The sequence below is a fragment of the Acomys minous genome (assembly GCF_964271855.1).
Source record: "Acomys minous genome assembly, chromosome: 3".
Classification (NCBI taxonomy): Eukaryota; Metazoa; Chordata; class Mammalia; order Rodentia; family Muridae; genus Acomys; species Acomys minous.
This window is the reverse complement of record NC_140485.1, coordinates 45,945,543-45,966,351: the sequence shown is the minus strand read 5'-3', so window position 1 is coordinate 45,966,351 and position 20,809 is coordinate 45,945,543. Positions and strand designations below refer to the sequence as shown.

The following is a 20,809-nucleotide window of genomic DNA, read 5'->3' as shown; positions in this document are numbered from 1 at the left end:
TCTGGCCTTTCATGTACACATGCACATAATGTGCACTTGTTTCCACACACACATAACTATTCACACATATATAGACACACATACATACATATGTAAACACACACACACACACACACACACACACACACACTTTTTCTTTTTAAATTCCTAGCTCCAAAGTAAACATTATGGGACCTGAAGAAGAACAAAACTAATCTCTAGAGAACTTTCATCTCACTATAAACAAATGGTGAAAGACAGGGAAAAAAAAGACACAGAAATCACATATGTGTGTACTTGAGTAGTTTGCTGTTTGTGTAGAAAAGGTTGCCCATGCAATATAAACTCTTTTCTAACCTGGAATATGCTGACAAAACTACAAAATGGGGCCAAAATATCTCATGTGTTCTATTTTATATCACCTTTGCCGAAGACTGCTGTGGCAAAGATAACAAAACATGTAGACTAAGCATTTGAAGTGATTACAAAATATATAGTGATCACTTAATAAAGAAAGGGGGACACAATGTTGCAAAGGATGACAAAATCATTTGAGACAACAAAAAAGAACTTCTTAAAGACAAACATGGAAAATAATTATAGATACTGATCAATTCATGAGACATTGATCAGACCTCAGTATAGAAATGCATAGAACTTGGCCTCCAGGTAAATTAGGATGTGTGTGTGTGTGTGTGTGTGTGTGTGTGTGTGTGTGTGTGTGTGTGTGTGTGTGTCTGTCTGTCTGTCTGTCTGTCTGTCTGTCTGTCTGAGTACATACATGTTCCTCTCTGTGTGTCCATGTGTATGAGGGTGTACACCCGTGTATGAATGTGTGTGAATATGTGTTTGTGCATGTGGAGGCCACAAGACAGCCACAGATAATTTTTCAGGTGCCCTCCTCCTTTTTGTGACAGAGTCTCTCACTGGCCTAGAACTGACCAAGTAGATTAAACTAGCCTTAGCCCCACCTGCTAGCACTGACATTAAGAGACGGTTCTACCACCCTGGCTTTGTATGTGGGTTCTGGGCATAAAACTCAGGCCCCCTTACATGCAAAGCACTATAATAATAAAACTAAATCCCCAGCCCAGAATGAATTGGTTTTTTTAAGTCAGACATGCATTGCTATCATCAGGAAAGGAAAAAAGCAATTAAAGAAGAAAGGAAATTTCCATGAGGCAAAAGAGGAGAGAACAGGGAAACAAACAACAAGTTCACTAAGAGATGAGACTTTTAAGCACTAGCAAGCCTGCTTCATCTCTTCCCGCCTAGACTTGGGCACAGGTGTCCGAGATAGAGAGACATTGATTTGTAGACAATGTAGCATTGAAGCGGAAAAAGGATGGTTAAACTTGCCTCTGGTTCCCTTACATGTGCACACATAACCTTTCTCATGCCTGAACAGAGTCACTTGACCTGAACTCTTTCTGAGTTGTGCCTTGTGCCTCACTCCATCATGGTTTAGACTGCATCACGTATTCACCTCAAACTCTTCCATGGTTTTCTATTTGTTTGTTTGTTTGGTTTTTTTTTTCACACAAGGTGTGCCTGACTCTTCTGCCTGACTCTCCAGTAGTCCAGCCCCATCTGCCTAGTCTATGACTTCTGATTTATGTTTCTTAAATTCCCAGATACTCTGAGTGCTTTCCTACCTCAGCCTCTTCCCAGTGTACTGTAGGGAACTGGCCTAGCCTCATCCCTCTCACTCAGTCTCCACTTAAATGTTCTTCCTTCCCGGGTGCTTTTCTGACTCTCTAGTTTAAATCCCACTATCACATTATACTGTATACTTATGTATTGTCATTGCAATTAACATTTTTTTCCTCCTCCATGCCAACTAGAGAGTGATATGGAGCAATTGTCAGTCTTATTGTTGACTTGATATCTAGTTCCTTATGAACTAAAACTATGCTTCTTGACACTATATCTCCGTACCAATCATACATTGGGTGCTTAGAAGAACCGGCCCATAACTACTAAAAATAGAGGCTGAGGAGCTGCCACAGGAGAAAATTTATCAACAATCTTACATAACTGGATACTTCTGGAACCACAAGGACAGAACCAGTAAGAGACCCCACCTGTGCAATAGTGGAACTTGGGGAAAAAGAAGAGTTGTCTAATCTGACCTAAAGCCCACTCAGTTGGTAGAGACTCCTACATGATACTGGAAGCCTGGCCAAGAGCCCGTGCTTAGAGGTGTTGGTGAGCCTAGAGAAGGGCCTACTATTGCCATATTACTAAAGCAATACGGCTTGCTAATACCTTCCAAATGCCCATCTTATACCCATAGATCATTGCAGTTCACACCTCTCAATGAAAGGTTCTTTTTTGCAGCAAACAAAAACTGTTGGTGATATCCTCAACTGGTCAAAATGCAGAAATTGAGTGACCATGGGGCAACTAGCCTCCAAAATGTGACAACTATAACACAATCCTGAAACCTAAATCTCAGGGAAAATCTCAGAAAAAAAAAAAAAGAGATGGGAAGATTGTAAGAGCCTGTGAACCAGAGCAACTGCTATATTATAGGTTCTTCTGCAAAGGATGGGGATTTTGCTCCCATAAACTCTCCATCATCTGGCTGCCCACTTAAGTCCCGCAAAAAAAAAAAAAAAAAAACACCAATCAACATGTAACATGGATGGAAGAAAATCTCAAAGTCTTCTTTCCCCCTCCGATGAACTACAGGCACCCGGGGGCTGCTGAGGAAGGGAGAGGCACTTCTGCTTTGTTTTGTTTTCAGGTGCTGATGTTGATGGTGGTGATGGGGGGGGGGAGTTGATATTCTTGTATTTGCTCCAGAGATGAGACCTCCATCCTATATAATCATCCCTAGCCCCGTGCAAATAAGGAAAACACCAACTGTACTCATTAGTTTGTGTGTATGTGTACATTACGTACATGTATACGCACACATAATCAAACAAAAATATAGTCACATGTGATAGATGAGAGAAGAATATAGGGAACAAAGAAGAAAAAAGAATCTGCTCTCTCTGGGAACTATTCTCTCATCAAGGCTACATTTTTTTTTTTTGTTTCCTTTGTGCTCTCCTGACCATGTGAACTGTCTTCTAATATTATTGGCAATCTTTTAAAATCTATGGCAAGTATTCAAAGGTAGGCTAAATAAACTAAAAGGCACACAAAAATGCATAAAATATGTCTGTCGTATATACTAGGCCAGAAGGCTGAAGATGATGCTCCAACGTTATAAAAAGTTATGGGTGACTGTTCAGGCAGCAAATTGTCGCTGTCATTTTTCACTTTGGAAGCTGCTAACCTGCACTTCCTGTTTACTCAGGAAATTAAATTTATCCTTCTTAAGTCTCTGATGGAATTGAAGAGCAGGTAGTTTAGTTTTACAATTAATCTTAGTTGTTTAGGAGTTAGGATGTTTTTAGGTCTAGATGGATGTTTTTAGGTTGATAGAAAAGAAATATGATAGATATTGATTTACATTCAGAATTTTAGACTCACCAAGATGAGAAAGATGCTTTGTTCAAGGTTGCCAAATACAAATAGCCAAAACACTATGAGTGTACCATTTATATAATTTCCTCATTGCCTCATGGTTCTTCTTGCTGTATGTAGTTTGTGTGTGTGTGTGTGTAATAATATAAATGTGTGTGTAAAAAGATTTTTAAATGCATAAGAAATAAATATACAAGAATTTACACATTTGAGAGGGGCAGTTGGAAAATACAGAAGTTGAAGGAGGGAGTGGGGTTGAAAATTATGCACATACAGTGTTCTCATGTATAAACCTTCAAATAAATAAAATAAAATCTGAAGTACTTAGACATGAAAGCATGATGAATGTAAACTTCATTAGGCCTTACTTTTAAGTAAGGAGATACTATAGTCTCAAAAGCAGGCTTAATATTCCATTATTCAAAAAGTCAGGTCCAGAGACATTGCTGGGGCTTAACTTGATACCATCCATGTTCTGGAATGATCCTAGTTTCCTGGAGAAAGGCATGGAGATAATAATTAGTGTAAGAGCAACCACATCTTGGAGAAAAAGCAACGTGCCTGTAAGTACAGTATTTTAAGAACTGGTGTAGCTATGAAAAGACCTGGACTGAATCCCAGTCCACACTGAGAGGGAACATGGAAGTGTACAGTTAAGCAAAGAAAAGAGTCGTTTGCAGATGATCTAGACAGAGTAGATTGTAAAGATATGATTCCGGCTAAGATATACTTCCCTGACCTCATATAAAGATTGAAGTCACAGAAGTACCCAGTTCAAAAGGATAGCATGTGGTAGCATATGGTTTTGATTTGGTTTTGTGTCTGTGTCTGTTTAGTTGGCTTGATTTGGTCTTGTGTGACATGGTCTCAGTAGTTGCCCTTGAATTCAAAGCTCTTCTGCCTCAGCCTCTAAAGAGTTGGGACTAGAAACACTTCCCACCATGCCTGTCTTACTGTTGTCATTGTTAGCACTGCCCAAAGAGCCTGGGATTTGGCTGGTTTTGCCATAATGTCCGTATGTCATGGACAACTTAGCAATCAAAATGTTAACCATGGGTTTTGAGTTTATAAATATTCCTAAAGAGAAGCCTATTGTTCCAGAGATTATTAAAAGAATTTTTTAAAAATAAGCTTACTATTTATACTATCGAGAACCAAAGTATTTCACTGTACATTATGTACAAAGGCATCCATCATGGCAAGGAAGTCAAGGCACAAGAACATGAAACTACTGGGCAGGATGCACAGAGCAATGAGTGTTGCTACTCAGATCACTTTCTCTCGTTTCACTCAGTCCAGGATCCCACATAGGGAATAATGCCACTTACAGTGAGAAGTTCTTTTCATTGGTTGACCCAGTGGAAATACACTCCCACAGGTACGGAGAGAGGTCTCCTATTGTTTGACCTAGTGGAAATACACTCCCACAGGTATGGACGGAAGCCTGTCTCTCTGAGGATTCTAGATCTCCAATTGACAACTAAGTATTAGAATCACCAAATACATTTTATGTCTTTCAAAGCAGGGTGATAATTTTAAGTATGGGCAGCCAACATTCTTGATATGTGACAATAAAACACCAATATAAATCACAACACCTGTTATTTTTCAGAGATTAAACTTTTATTCCAAATACTTAAACACAAAAATTGTGGATAATAATTGTAATGCTAATGAGGAAAATGCTAACATACAAGTAAGTATTGGAATTCATTATCTTCCATTTGAAAACATTTAACATGGAACTATGGGTCCTCAAATCAAATAATACATTGCATCCTGGTGTCGAAACCTCTCTTAAGGGAGAAAAGTAGACTTGTAGAAGCCATTAAACAAAATGTATCATTATATGTTTAAAAAAATAGTAAAATACAATCCCAAAAAAATCTCGCAAAACTAATTAGATACTTAAAGAACAAAAAATAAAGAGAAATGGCCACAAAGTATCAATTTTGACTTAAAATATCTTATCATAGAAAAAATAGAACAACTGTCATATAATATCTAAAGGCATACACACATGTAATCAAACACCACTTGCAAAACTAGTCTGGCTGGCACACACCTGTCATGCCAGTTACCCAGAGGCTGGGGAGGGAGGGTCCCAAATTCAAGGTCAGCCTAGGCAAATAGTGAGATGTTGTCTTTAAACATGTTCAAAGAAATCTAGAGCTATACTTCAGAAGCAATGTTTGACTAGCACGTGCATGACCCTGGCTTATTTCTACAATCTGCCTGCCTCCTAACTGTGTAGAATTTGAAATCTGCGTGAAATCATATGAAATACCTACTTTCAAACCTACCCTACCCCACCGCCCAAAAATCTTTATTTCCATGCCTATTTTGTGAAAACAAATTGAGACAAAATTACATTCCAGTCCACCTGCACGAGAAAGACATCATCCCCCTGCTGCTCTGGCATCTGTGTGTATGTTCATTAATCCCAAGACAGTTCTTCACCTCACACCGACCATTCATCAATTTTCATCAGCTACCATCACTGGTCCCTGCAGTGCACTGCAGAAGGCTGGCAGAAAGACCTGTAGAACCAGGTTTCAGGGCAGAAAAAAAAAAATGCATTGCACTTCACCAGCCCTGCTCTGTGCTTTAAAAAAAAAAAAAATCTTCCATTCATTCCTTTGAATTTCCCCAGAGTATGTGCCTGCATTTGCAATGTTAAAAATAAATGTAGAGTATTAGGCCAGGGTCTAGGATATTGCAATCTCAACAATGAGGGAAACAAATAGCCATCGGCAGCACTCTACATGCAGAAATCCTGGGGCCAGGTGTTCTTGGGGTTTATCAGAATATGATCTGATTAAGAGAGCCGGGGGAAGGCTGTGCTATAAATCATGCCCTGAGTCAAATGGTTCTGAAATTGTCCTACAATGCTAGCACGGGGAATTTAATATCTGCAGTATTTACAGTGTTGCCAGCTGACTAACGGAGTGAATGGGGGGGGGAAACATCTACCACACAGTGCCAGCATGCTCCAGGGAGCAGGATGATGGTGGAAATTTAGCTGTTTATTAGTGCACAGACATCTGTAAGGATTAAATCGGATGAAAGGATGGGTGGTTTGAAAGCCTGTTAGTTTCCAAACAAAAAACAAAGAGAGTTTTAAAAATAATACTTAAGGGTGTGTATGTTTTTGACAACTAAATTATGAACGTCTTCAATATGCTCCACACAGAAAGACAGAAAGCAAAGGAGAATGTTGCATCTTTCAATAGAAGACAGCAAATTCAATCCCTGCATATGCACCAAATGTGTGCCACTTAGGATAATGTCACTCTTGCACACTTGACAACTAAATTACAAAGCTCTTTGATATACTGTGTATGAAGACTGACAATTACAACCAATAAAATCAAAGGAAGAAAGAAAACTAATTAACACAAACATATCATTAGGACTCACTCGCATATAAAATCCCAGGCCTGCTCTTAAATTGTTGGTGCCTGGCAAATGCTGAGTTCCTAAGGACACAAACACTTTCCAAGTAACTGTAACCACTGGAGGCCTTATGGGTGCCTTAGAGGTTTGGCCCAATTTTCTCCTATCCAAAGGCCCAAGACAAATAGATGCCTGCCTTTAAATTCCATCCTAAAAGATAAAGTGTAGTGGTTAGTTTTGGGTCTTAATTAAACTGTGATGTTATTATACAAACAACATAAACATAGTATGAGGAACACTGAATTAAGAGACAAAAGGCTTGGGTTCAAATTCAAAATTAGGTATTAGTTATCCTGTAACTTCAGGAAAATTACTAAACCTCTGTTCAGTGTTCTCCCCTTCCCCTCCACAGAGCAGTGGTGAGAAAAACAAAAGTATGCAAAAAAATCCAAAAACGATCAAATATAAATGAACAATATATAAATGCTCATTCCTCTACTCTATTACGAGTAGACCCCATCTAAACAAATAAAAAAGGTGAGCACTGTCCAGCTACTAAAATCTGGACACACTAAACTCAACTGATCACAATCAAAAGACTAACACATTGCAGAAAGAGGGGCCTCTGTGAAGCCTGGTCTTATTCAGAGTGACCCACGTTTCATACAGAGAAAATCTGGCTGACATTCTCAGCAAGGCATTACATTTGTTTTTAGGCCTTAAAGAAATATGGCTTTTAAAAATCTATGACCTTGAGATTATATGGAAAGGCATGGGAGAATATAAATTGCTCTTAATTAAAAAGTACAAATAAACAAGCAGAGTTGGTTACAGACAGCTAAGCAAACATGAGCTTATCAGATTTAATAGGTAGCTGTAGCTAACAGGTGCATTATTTCACTTCAGTATTGAAAAATTTATGACGCTGAATGACCTCCTTGACACTGAAGGTGACATTATCAGTGCCCTTTTTAAACCTAGAAAAGGCTGATTTTCTGAAACCCGTCTTGATGTAATTTATTTCTGCATAAATGTACCACACAGGAAAATGCAGTGAGAGCCCTTGGTAAAGGTCATCATGTCCTACAAATGTACAGTGTTGTTAGGGAAACCTAAAAGGCTCTTTTGAATCTTGTAGAATAAATCAACACATGTGAAATTTACAAAATAGTCCTACAAAATATGAAATGAGAAAAAAACTGCATTATATCTCAATGCAAAATATAACAAATTGAGGTGAGAAAAAAAAAAAGACATGCCCAAGAAAAATTTCTTTCCTAGCATGCTTGGCTGTTCTTTGACAGCCCTGGCTTTGATTTTCATGACACACAGTGGCATGCACACACATACCTCTGTGCATCCCTGGTCTCCTGCAGTTACCACTGTTCTGAGTTATTGAGCTTTCAAATAACTGATTTCTCCTGTTGCTCTTCTGGACTCACTAAACAGCTCAGGCAATGATCTCATCGACTACCCATGCCTGACAGCACCTCTGGCCTCTCACTCCAACCTGCTACCCCTCCGGTAGTAAGACCCAAACACACAATGATGTAGAGGGTGCTAGGAGAAGACCTCACTGCAGACCAAAGAAAAACACATTTGCAGACACCAGCTTCTATATGCTGGTCCTATTTAAAACTCCATTGAATCTTGACTTTCCACAGAGTCTTCAATGCCCAAAGGGTCCCCTAAAGTTTCCTTCTCGTTCATGGTAAACCCAGAGCTTTTTAACGCATTATGAGCATTCATAAACTTCTGGAGATATTTCGAAGTATATAGCCAGTGGTGTTTCAGGACATCTTCCATCTCATAGCACTTGGACTGCCTGGCATTCATCTTCCGGAAGCGCCTAAACAGTTTGTTACCAGATTCATTTCCCTCACTTGCCCATGCCCCAATAGAGCCATCCCTCTCAATAATTTCAGGGACATGTGCCAAGGTTTTATGAAAATAATTAGTGATTTTGCCCTCATATCTATATTTAAATTTGGTAGAGAGGAGCTCAGCAAAACGCTGTGAGTTAAAACTGTACTGGCAGAGGGACTCTGGGCACTCTTTGGCAGGGCATGATGAACGCCACACGGGTTTCATTTTCAGGTAAAGGTCCATCAGCTCCCTGAGAGCTTCGTGCCTCTCCTCAGAAGGAATTAATTCACAAACTGCATCTACAGTCTCTTGGGTCATAAGCTTCCGGGCAAAGTTACCATTCATCCTCATGATTGGTTTTAGGTTCATCCTTTTCCGGAGATGTTTGTCCAGGGTGGCCTGCCATCTCTTCCTTTCCTCTTTAGAGGCATTGGGATTTTTATACACTTCCCCTATCTCCAGCTGGAAAATCTTATAGAATTCGGCGGCATTGCCAATGTCACAGTGCAGCGCATCTATGGAAGGGACCGTCTCGATGAAAGGCTTGGCAGAGACCCCTTTCACCCGGTCCCGAAGTTCTTCCACTGACTCGTGGTAAGGATTGGATCGCCAGACCTCATAGCGCTCCAGATTCTCAGCATGGCTTCTGGTGATGGAGTGGAAGACAAGATTTTGAGAGGCTTCCAGGCGAGTGGCATCACAAAGTGTACAGATGTAGACTGAGCCAGACGCCTCCAAGCCTTCGACTTCCCGGACAAGTTTTTCATCATATCCAGTGCCCCTGAAGATGAACTTGAAAGTCCTGAGGATGCCTCCCATCTCCAGCATTAGTTCACTGCTCTTCATGGCTTCCCTCTCAGCAATGAGAGGGCTTAGGATAGCAGTCAGGGTCTCGTGGTCGGACTCATCGGCCAGCATAAGACACAACGGCTTGCAGCACAGTTCGGAATTAGGCTTGGGCTCCTCAAACACCTTCACGCTCTGTGAGCCGTGCTCTATCGTAATTCTCATGACGGTGAAGGAGAAACGAACCGCCTTTTCGGGAACTGCGGGCCCACTCCCATGCTTCTCACTCACGTCCCCCATTCCATCACAAGACTCTTTGACCACTACTGTGAAGGGGCCATTCAGATAGTCCTCAAGCTCTTGGGATCTCATGCCTTCCAAGATGTCTTCTTCCATGTCCATCAAAGCCGACACCAAAGCAGAGTCATAGCGGAACCTCTTTGCAATAGTATCCACGGGGTATTCATCCACGGAGGAGGCAAGGCCAGACAGCCCATCAATGATTCCAACATCAGTTCTGGAGGACACGTTCTTCAGAGGGGGCTGCCACTCAAAGGGATGGTAGCCCGGCAGAAGGACTTTCTCAGCACTCCGAAGAGCGTGCAGAGGCTGAAAAATCTGCCTCCCGCTGATGGCTTTCACAGTCCTATACATCTTATGGTACTGGCTACAGCTGAGGAAGGTGTTGACACGGATAGCCAAGCAAACAGCTGGTTGCAGACCAGAGCCCCGGCCCTGCATGATGGCCTCCAGCTCGTCAGCTTGTCTGTGCTCGTTCCTCGCCCTCAGTGCCAGCAGGAACAACGTCAGGCACACAGACTTCACATCACCACCTTCTTCTTTGTCAGCAAATTCTTTGACTTGAACCTTGAGCTCCCTCAGCCGATGTTTCTGAGCCCTTCGCGTCAGTGACAGGAGATGCTGGCGAGGCCGGCCCCCTTTATTAATATGCACCAACGTCTCTTTAGCTTCTCTGTGGCTTGAGACATGGTGGTTGTATTTTTCCAGACTCACTTCTTCATTGCACTCTTCTGCAGGACATTTCACCACCAGAGAATTCAAGATGCTCAGAAAGGATTTCACTGGACTCTCCAGGTCGGGAGGGAAGCACGGATATCGGCAAGAGGGACAATAGCTGCCCATGACTTTGAGGCATCGGAGAATGCAGATCCTGCAAAATAGGTGCTTACAGCTGGTCTCCACCGGGTCAGCCAGAATGTGTTCACATATCTGGCAGGAGATGGATTTCACGAAGTGTGCTGGGAAGTCCACTGCAAGAAGCTTGGTACTGAGATGAATCTTGCTGCAGTTGGAGATCGTCTTCATGGCTTCCTTGCTGCTGACCCTAGCCTGAGCTCTCTTGCGACGGTCCCGTCTCGGGTGGTTGAACACGGTTTTTAATTTCTTGCTGAGTTGCGCGTTGGGTTGATGCCGCTTCCTCTTGAGTCCCCGATGGGCGGTGAGGCAGATATCACAGGATGGCGTGTGGGGGTGCCACTCCACGGTCACATACCTTGGAAAGTAGACCTGACAGTGGGCACTGCTGAACTTTTTGTGCATGATGAGCCAACAGTTATGGCAGAATTCAGTGGGGTGGATCGAGTCGACATCCGCCTTTACATCAATCCGGAACACCCTGGCAATGAGGTCTGGCCAGGAAGTGACTCTTTTTTCCTTCTTTCGGAAAAGGCTTTGGGTTTTAGCATCCACGGGCCCATGGACTGGATATCTCCGGTTGTGCCCATTGCTCTTGAAAGGATTCCCACAGATGCGGCAGAAATGTCTAAGCCTGGCCTGGTGAATTGCTTTGTCATTTGATTTCCCATCGGCGTGGAATTTCTTTGAAAATTTAGGATGGGGTTTCAGTGCTCCCTGAGTCAGAACTGGGTCCTGACCCACAGGCTCATCCAGAGCTACGGGAGACCGCTCTAGACAAGGCTTTCCCTCTGAGGAAGCCTTCTCCTTCTGTGCTTCTTCAGGGGCCTTCTCGAAGGATCTCACCCTGAACAGCTTAAATTTCCACTCGGAAAATTTCATGTGTGGGTGCTGAATTTCATCCGGTGCAGAACTAAGTCTCAGGGTAGTTGGCAAGGAGACAGCCATGTTGGCTGAGCTACCTGGAAGAAGTAGAGAGAGAGAAAAAAAGTCAAGTTAAGAAAAACATCAATATCATATTGCTGTGACATGGAAATAATTGAGATTGACACACTTAAGCTTTCATCCATTAATTCTTTCCGAAAGATATTTATTAAAGCTCCTATTTTAATATGTTGTGTTGGGTGCTGACAGTGCAGCCAAGAACAGCCAATCCATTTCCCAACATTATTTGGGGGCCACTTATACAGCATATTTGCATGATTTTAAATTCTACATATATGTGAAATTTAATTCCCTTCCCACAAAAACTTCAGCATCTTTGAAGACAGTCTTTGGGTGATTGATTTCATCTCCCAATGTCCCTGGTACCTATTAGGTGCTCAGGAGTTGTTTGTGAGCAAATGTGATGATAAACTGGATACTAAACCAGAGAAAAGTAATATTTTCCACATTGTATTAGCCTCATTAAACTAACTGGACAATATATTTCTAGGTTTTTAAAGCATTCTTCCGGGAGATTGGTTGTTTATTTCTTCTGAGCGGGTCATAAAGAGATGATAAAGCTACAAACCCAAAGAAACTAATTACTCACTACTTGAAAGGATGAAGTGAATTTGGAGCTTTATGGATGCAAACTAATAATAAGTATCATGGATAGTAATTATGCTTACAATTTTAATTAGCGAATGCTGCTGTAAATTAAGAGGCTGAGTATACATTAGAAAGAAAACCACAAAGCTCTTTAAACCTGCAACAAACCAGATCATGAGCACGCTAAGAGGACTGAAGGACTTTTGAGATGTAAACTTCACGTAGTTTCCAACAAAACTCACACAGGTCATGCTGAAAGTCACTACAGGTCAAAGGTCACTAGCACTACAGCTTGTAATATGAAGAGCTATGAAGAACAATTTTCTTCTGGTTAAAACTATTACGGATGATGGAAATGATGTAGTTGCACTATAATCTCAAAAAGTAAAGAAATATTTTTTTGTTTGTTTGTTTTTCGAGACAGGGTTTCTCTGTGTAGCCTTGGCTGTTCTAGACTCACTTTGTAGACCAGGCTGGCCTCGAACTCACAGTGATCCACCTGTCTCTGCCTCCTTAGTGCTGGGATTAAAAGCATGCACCACCATGCCTGGACTAAGAAATAATTTTTTAAATTGCAAATAAGCATGATGGTCCATGCCTGTTATACTGGTGCCAAAGAGTCAGGAACAGAAGGAACAATACAAGTTTGAGACCAGCCTGGTGGGCCCTAGAGAGGTCCAGGGCTACATAATGAGACCCTGTCTCAAGTAATAATAATAGTAAAACAACAATAATAAATAAAATTATATGCCAGTTGTCATATAAATATCAACCATGAGTAGAAGAAACGCAAACAATGCCATCTGCGTACTCGCCACACATCGATTACACCGAACTTCCTACCACTGCTTAGTTGATAATATCCCATCCCATCCATGCCTCCCAGATGTGTTGTCATGGTAACTCTTTTAACCTACAACTTATGATTAGAAACCCATCCCACGCCCCCCACACTGCCCAGCAGATTAACCAACTCAGTGAGTTAAAGCCACGTAGCCAGGAAGGCAATCCCTCAAATGAACACACTTTGACAGGTGTGGGAGTTGGCCATCAGGGAAGAAGAGATGGAGGCAGCCAGGAAGGCAATCCCTCAAATGAACACACTTTGACAGGTGTGGGAGTTGGCCATCAGGGAAGAAGAGATGGAGGCTAGAGCTAGTCCTGGCTCCTGAGAGCAACACTGCTTTTGAATTCTTCCCTTTAAATTAACGTATCTTTCCCTCTATATGAGTGTTACACATCCGAGATTTTATTTTTATTTTTTTTAACTAAAATTAAAGGCAAATTTCTAAGACTTGATTGATAGGAAAATACAGTCTGGCTGTTTCACATTCACGACTACGGGAGCTAGGCAACTCTAAAAGCACTTCAAAGGTCTCAAGAACCCCAGAGGTATTTCAAGTGCAACCAAGAAAAGGCCCCCAAAGATGCTTTCTGATCAATTATGTTTCCTCATTCTTTCTTGTAACAAATGTGAGGCCACTCTCTGTTTTCCTTGCCTTTGGCTTGAGCCAAATGCCATTTTCACCACATTAAACACTGACCTTTCACATTCATTTAGTCAACTTCCCCTGACTCCCACTGGCCTGAAACACCAAGGCCAGATCCACCAAACACATCTGTTGAAGCCTTTCTGAGGGATGATGTAGTTATTAGCCACAGCCAGTCAAATCAAATGTGTTTATTAGATTGTTTCACAACTCAAATAACAAAAGTTTACCCAAATTTTTGAAGTGAAATGGAGGTTGGAAAGCATGTAATATGTTTTAAGGGAATATGTACAAAGATACCAAGGGGGAGTTTCTGTGGGGGTGGCTTGTCTTATGAGGTCGGGAGAATGTAGAACTTTAAAAAAAAAAAATCTGTTTAGTGACTCCTTGTAATCGCTCCAGTATTAAAGATTAAAACTATTAATACCACTTAGGTTTTTGTTATTTATTTATTTATTATGTATACAGTGTTTCACCTGAGTGTCAAAAGAGGGTATCAGATCACATTATAGATGGTTGTGAACCACCACATAGTTGCTGGGAATGGAACTCAGGACCTTTAGAAGAGTGGCCAATGCTCCTAACCTCTGAGCCATCTCTCTAGCCACTTAGTTTTAAAGAAAGCATGAAGAAATTGAGATGCTTTCATACACCCTTGAGAGGAGGTTAAATGTAAATGAGCATAAGATGTCTGGTGGCATCTTAGTAAAGCCTTTTAAACGTTAAGATGCATGGTCTTTGGTGCAATAGATTTCCTTTGGGGGAAATACTCTATAGTTGCTCTATAGAGACACCTCCACAAGTATATAAAGCCTGAAAGAGATTTATCTGAAAAGTTGTTAGCTACTTCGAAAAACAAAAAATAATAGAGATAAGTGCCAAATGGGCATTATTGTAAATTGTAGTCCAGATATAGAATATAAGCTATATTGCATATACACTACACATATTGAGATTTCTATGTACATAAGTAAAGAAAACATGTCCATGTGCAAAAAAGGTAACACAGAAACAACAGTGCCAAATACAGCAGGATCCTATCTAACATACACATTTGTATTTTGCACGTGTAAAAAAATAGAAGAATTCTAGAAACTTGAGCACTAAAATCTTAACAGTACTTAATCACTAGAAAATAGCTATAACTAAGGTAAGGGACTATTCATTTCATTTTTTTGTTTGTTTGTTCGAAGTTTCCACACACCATGTGTTGGGTTTTTTTTGTTGTTGTTGTTGTTGTTTTAGTTTTATGATCAATTCAGCTCAAATAAAACTTTTTTAAAGACTAGATTTGTAAGTGTCCATGATATGTCTTATATTCTTTCTTTTTAATTGTTCTCCAAAAAAAAAAAGTTTAAGACCTGCCTAAGTCTTAAATCTGACCAGCATCATTATCCTTTTTGTTTGTTTGTTTGTTTGTTTTTTGTAAACATGTCTCAGGGAACTAACATCTAACCCACATGAAGCTAGAACCATGGAAGAGTAATCTTTTGTTCGTGATTTGAAACCCTTCAAATGTTCATTGTTTTCTCCTCTAGCAAAAGTTCTGAGAGCAGACACTTCAGAGTCTAAAGACAGAGGGCTTAACGCTGGCTCAGCACTATCCGCACCATCACCTCAGCACTATCACCTCAGCATTGCTATCAGCTGCCACCACGGCTGCAACGTCCCTCCTCTCATAGGCCATGGGCTCTGAAACCAGCCTCGGGTGGTCCGGACGAGGCAAAGCTATGCCATGCAGCGAGCAACTGTTAGTGACCTTGGCTGTCTGGAAAACGCAACAGCAACTCATTTCTCTGTCTGCCCTGACTGCAGCACATGCATCCCCTGCTTGCCTCGACTTCTCCTGCTCAGAGCTACCTCATCACTGACTGGCCAGAAACCTATCTGTATCTTTCTGCCTGATGCTGAGATTCCACGAACGGAATTTTACACCCAACTGTTCTTTCCAAAGGTTTGGGGATCCCACTTGGGTCTTCATGCTTGCAAGAACTTCACTGACCAAGCTATCTCCCCAGCCCAAAGCACACGGTGTCTGTGCACCCAAGTGCGAGCCCTCTTTGTCACATCACTCTACCTACACCTTTCATCTCTCCACAGGTACAACTCCCGATTATCTGCCACACACCAAGCACAAAACCACTTCTAGCATTTACAGAATAACCAGGGGAGCCCTCATTGAAGCACTTTAGAAAGAAATGCACAGTTACAAGCCTTTGCTACACACCCCATGAACACAACCTCAGAGTAGGGTCTCTTCCATGGCAATTCTCAAAATAAATGAGTCAGAATCAATACAGAGGCTGTTTCCCAAAGCATACAGATCGTTAGCTCCCAGAGAGGGCTGCCTGTTTGCTTAGGATGGAGTCCGGAAACTGCGTTTTTAAATAAGCATTGCCATGGTCCTTGTGGAGCGGCATACAGGTCACATTTTCAGAAACACTGAACTTCTCAGTTCAGGAAATGTCAGGCCCCATTGGCGAAACCTAGGGAATTGCACATTTCCTCCCAGCCTGGAACTCTTTGCTCCTGCTTATTTTTTCTTGCCTGAGCTAAGCGTGTGTTAGTTCATCCCTCCTTCACAGTCACTCTCCGTAAGCTCCCGTCTGCCGATAGCATTCATTACATCAGCTTAGATGTGTTCCATCTGCTCTCTAAGCCCGCCATGTCTCTCAACCTGGCCTTTTTATTCCTTTTTCTGTTTTTCACTCATTCCAAACAAAAACAAAATCAGTTCCAGCTTTCCCCATGCCTCCCTTTGCTGCCTGTAAGGAAAGTATCTCTCATAGCTCTGCTTAGAAACACAAAAATATAATGGTTATTTTGGCTCAAGGCATGAGAATTACAAGAGTTACCTTGCTCCACAGGCCTCCTGGCCAGAGTGCTAGGTTGTCTGCACTTGAGTCGTTTATAGTCAATGCCACAGAGAGAGCAACATGTGCTGTCTGGTCCCTCCGTGCGCTCTCTTGTCCCTTAGTACATAATGCTGCACTTTTTATCAGTCCCTGATGTCCTTCCCCCACCCTCCCCCCACCATAGACGGCTAACCACAGATGATGGGAGCCAATCACAGGCCAGCAGCTCCCCAGCCCAGCTGGCACCTGGCTCTTCAGGAAGCGTCCTTGGGGGACCTGAATGTAGAAACCATCAGGGTGTGTGCTGGAGGGCTAGCTGCCAGTTCCCTGTCTGAGAATGCCTGGGGTGGAAATGTTCTTGTTACTCTAAGCTCTGGTTCCTGCCTGGACTCTAAAGTGCCATGCCTCAAGCTCTGCATTGAAGAGTCAACAGGCTAGCAGTGAGAGCCCCTATAGGAAAATTCCTGGAATGGTGCCCATTTCTAATAAATGCCTCTTAAATATTAACAAAGAGATTCAAAGCCCCCAGAACACTTCCACCTGGCCAAGTCTTTGTCATGAAACTTAATAAACCTTTAAAGAAAACTACATTTAAGCATGACTATAATCTTGAGGACAAGAGACCTGGATACAAATGACTGAAGCCTTGGACTTAAACACTATAAATTTAAGTCTGGTCACCTACAACCTAGGGTTGGCACTCTTAGAGCAATGGGCCAGGTCTCTGAGTGTTTCCTCCATACTTAACTCTCACAACAATCATATGCACTCAATCATATTATCTCTAGAGAAAGATTTCAAGCAAGAGAAAAAGTGTCTCATGGTCACCTAGCCACCTAGATGTTGAAGGTGGGTTGCAATCGTGAAGCTTTGTCCCTGTGTCTCCGTCTGCCTCTGTCTGTCTCCTGTCTTTCTCCATGTCTCTCTCCCTGTCTCTTTCTCTCTGTGTGTCTCTGCGTGTATGTGTGCCTGATATGTATACATGTTTGTGTATGACCACATGTGCAGGTGCAGGTGCACCTGTATGCACTGCGCATGTAGAGACCAGATGTCAACATCATTGGGTGTCTTGCTCCACTGATCACCACCTTATTTGTTCTCTCCAGTTCTTGGATTATTGAAAATGCACCACTGCACCTAGATTTTACACATGCATTCTGGGGATTGATCTCAGGACCTCAATTCACGTACTTGAGACAGGAGAGAAGGTCCATGGGATGATTTCCATAGGGGCAAGTACCTCTTCTATTCATCCTACAGGGTCACAGAAAGGAAAAGAAAAAGTCAAAAGTTCATGCTTTATCTTGAAGAAAAGAATAAAAAAAAATATTTCACAGAACTGGAGCAAACCAGCAAGCCCAAATACTCCAAAATCTGACTTCAGTTCTATGTGCACACTGGAAATCAAACGATACTAAGGTGGCTGAACCATTCTTGCTTGTCCTGGATTCCCCTGGGCTTTGCATCAAAAGTCCATGACAAGTAGAGTTGGTTAGTCACCACTTGGCTCCAAAACAGAGCTTGATTATTTTACTGGACTCAGATATTCCTAAGTATAATCCATTTTCGCTTTCCTTAGAAAACTTTGACCCAACAAGAAAATATCAAACTGTTTAGGATAAGAACAAGAGGGTCCGACCCAATTATTAACAATGTACTATTATCTATCTATTTATCTATCTATCCACATCTCTATCTATCTAGCTGTCTCTCAAACATTTCTGTGTTGCTTACTTTTATCAGTTCTATATCACTTTTTTAAACAAAAAAAAAAATCCAGAAGTATCACAAAAGTTAATTCTAATGAATTATTAAAGTAGTGAGTATGTACAAAAGTAGCCTTAAAATTGTTCGGTCCTACAAAAATTTAGACTTGTTCATACCAAATTCTTCAAGGTCAAGAGCACTAATATTTCTATGTTCTTCCCCCATTTTACGCAACAGCCTCTCCGGAGCCTTCCCACCCACACTGCAATCCTATTGCTGGTATTTGTCTCCTACTGTGAAGTGAGACCTCTTTTGTGTTACACGGAAAGTCAGGCTAAGGAAAAGGACTCTGGCCTTTGTGCCTGGAGACTAAACTTCTGCTCACTCTCCTTTCTAATCAGTTCAATAAAAGAAGCCCACCTGGAGCAATCCTTGACTTTCATCAGAAAACTGCAAGTCAGAATCACCCACGAGTCTGTTGTTGCAAGCAAATTAAAAAAAAAAAAAGGAGCATGCTGACAAGGTGTTGGCCAAACTTTGCAGGGGGCAAAAAAAAAAGCAAGCTACAAGGGTGAACTAGAGTCTGGGACAATTAATGCCAAGTCCCAGACTGCAGCAGAGTCCTTTAGCTGGGTGATTAACTAGGGAGAACCCTGGGAGTGCTCACAGAGCCTTTGCTCTCTGGGCTTCCCCCAAGCATGCTTTCCTGCTGTTGTCCTTCCTTTCAGCCTGCCTGTCCATCCAAGTCTCAAAACCTCCTTAACAACTCGGCCCGCACTTATTCCCTGTGACTTCCCAAAGGCCCTTTAAAAAGACCTTTTCAAATTCAATTTCACCCCAGACAGCAGTGAGCTCTAGTTGCTGATACCAATCAGAATCTCCTCCTGCAGCCAGGGTCTGAGTAGGTGAACACCACCGTTTCCACTCTTATCATGGCCCACCAGATGCTGTTTGCGAGCATTGTGATTACATACATAAGTATGCACCTATACATCTCCAACTAGCAAAAGTCTCATCTCCCAACACCATCCAGAACCAAAAACTAAAGGAGGACTTGGAGGTTATCAGGTCCTGAGGGTGCATGTTGAAAGTATCAAACAGTCCCTGAGGGACAAAGTGCCTCCAGGCGTTGTCACAGCGAAGAAGAATCCGCGGTAGAGAGAGCACTTCAAATCTAGTCTCCAGGGACCCAGGACAAGATTATTTCCGCTACAATAAGAAAAGGTCCCCTACCCACCCCGACACCGTTTTGACTAACTTGGGCCAAGAGGGAGCTTGAGTTGGCGATGGATTAGAACCTGATCGGCCATGGCTAAATTAGAGCCTTGGGTGAATGTACTAATTTGCACGCTGCACCGGGCATAGAGGGGCAGCATCTCCACTCACTTATTTCTCCTCCACTTCCTCTGCCTTAAAATTGCTTTCTAATTAACTCAGTGTGGATTATCCCTGTTAGTAAATTTTCTAATGCGTTATTAATTACTCTAAACGTCAACTGCAGCTCATTTTCAGCACATTCAGTAATGCCGCAGCTGGTTTCCTGAGAGCGGCCACCCGTTTTCTAAACGACTAGCGCCACCATGTGGTCAAAAATAGGCACACTCTTCAGAAATCGGAACAAGCCATGAGAACAATTACTGAATTTCTGGACCGGCTAAGAAGAAATGTGTGTTCTATTCTCTTCTCTCCCTTTGTCTCAACCTATATCCCCACCTACCTACCCTTTCCACCGTGGCTTGACACTCTAGGAATCCTCCCACCCCATCCCCATAGCGCCTACCAACCAGGAAATAACACTAAAAGCTTACAAGGTCAAAGTAATTTGCCCAAAAGCTCACATCCAATTAAGGTCAGTGTTCCACCGAAGTAAAGGGTCCAACATGAAAATCTAACCTCGTTATCTCACTGCTGATGACTACCACCCCCACGAATGCCTACTCCTCATTCCTCAAACAGGTAAAGATGTGAGAAGTGCATCTTCATTGGAGATGCTGGAGACTGAAAGTGATGGACACAACACAAACCTATCTCTACTAGACTAAGTTTCTAATCTGTTGACAGGCGCTCCCGTCCAAAGCCAGCAATATCCAATTTAGCTGCCAAGCATGTAACAATGAGTTCAACGGGTGTTGTAGGTTAGAATTGTTCTAATGTTCTCAGAGCTAGCGTTCATGTTTGAGGAACATCCTTAGCCTAAAAAAAATCAGGAAACAGAAAAGTTCAAAACATTTTAAGTGATGACAGGATACCACAAGTAGAAAAGTCCTTTGTTTCGTGCACAAAATTGTAAGTCATACTCAAAGCTGTCTTTGGGGGTGAGATATGACTAAGATGACCCCCAAGGTATTAGTAGTTCCAAAATCTGGAAATGTGCCAAATGAAGTTATACGCAACCCTAATGTTTTATTTAATCATAACAGATAGTTTAAAGGACCATCTGAATTCTACTGATTTTTACTTTTGTCAATTTTAGATAAAAAGTAGCTGTCATGAAGGAAGGATGCAAGTTGCGTTTAAACACAGTTACCATTCACAGTTCTTTATTCTGCTATTGGTGGGTGA

At 41.9% G+C, this 20,809-nt stretch overlaps 1 protein-coding gene across 1 annotated transcript in view; it reads right to left on the bottom strand.

The window, feature by feature from the left end:
- Window positions 1-8,487: 8,487 nt before the first annotated feature.
- Window positions 8,488-20,809, bottom strand: part of RAG1 (recombination activating 1) — a gene marked incomplete at both ends in the record, with an annotated part of 28,778 nt that continues 16,456 nt past the window's right edge. Inside the window, one exon of the mRNA XM_084775193.1 lies at window positions 8,488-11,624. Within this exon, the coding sequence (XP_084631319.1) occupies window positions 8,488-11,624 (3,137 nt within the window). The remainder of the gene's footprint in view (window positions 11,625-20,809) is intronic.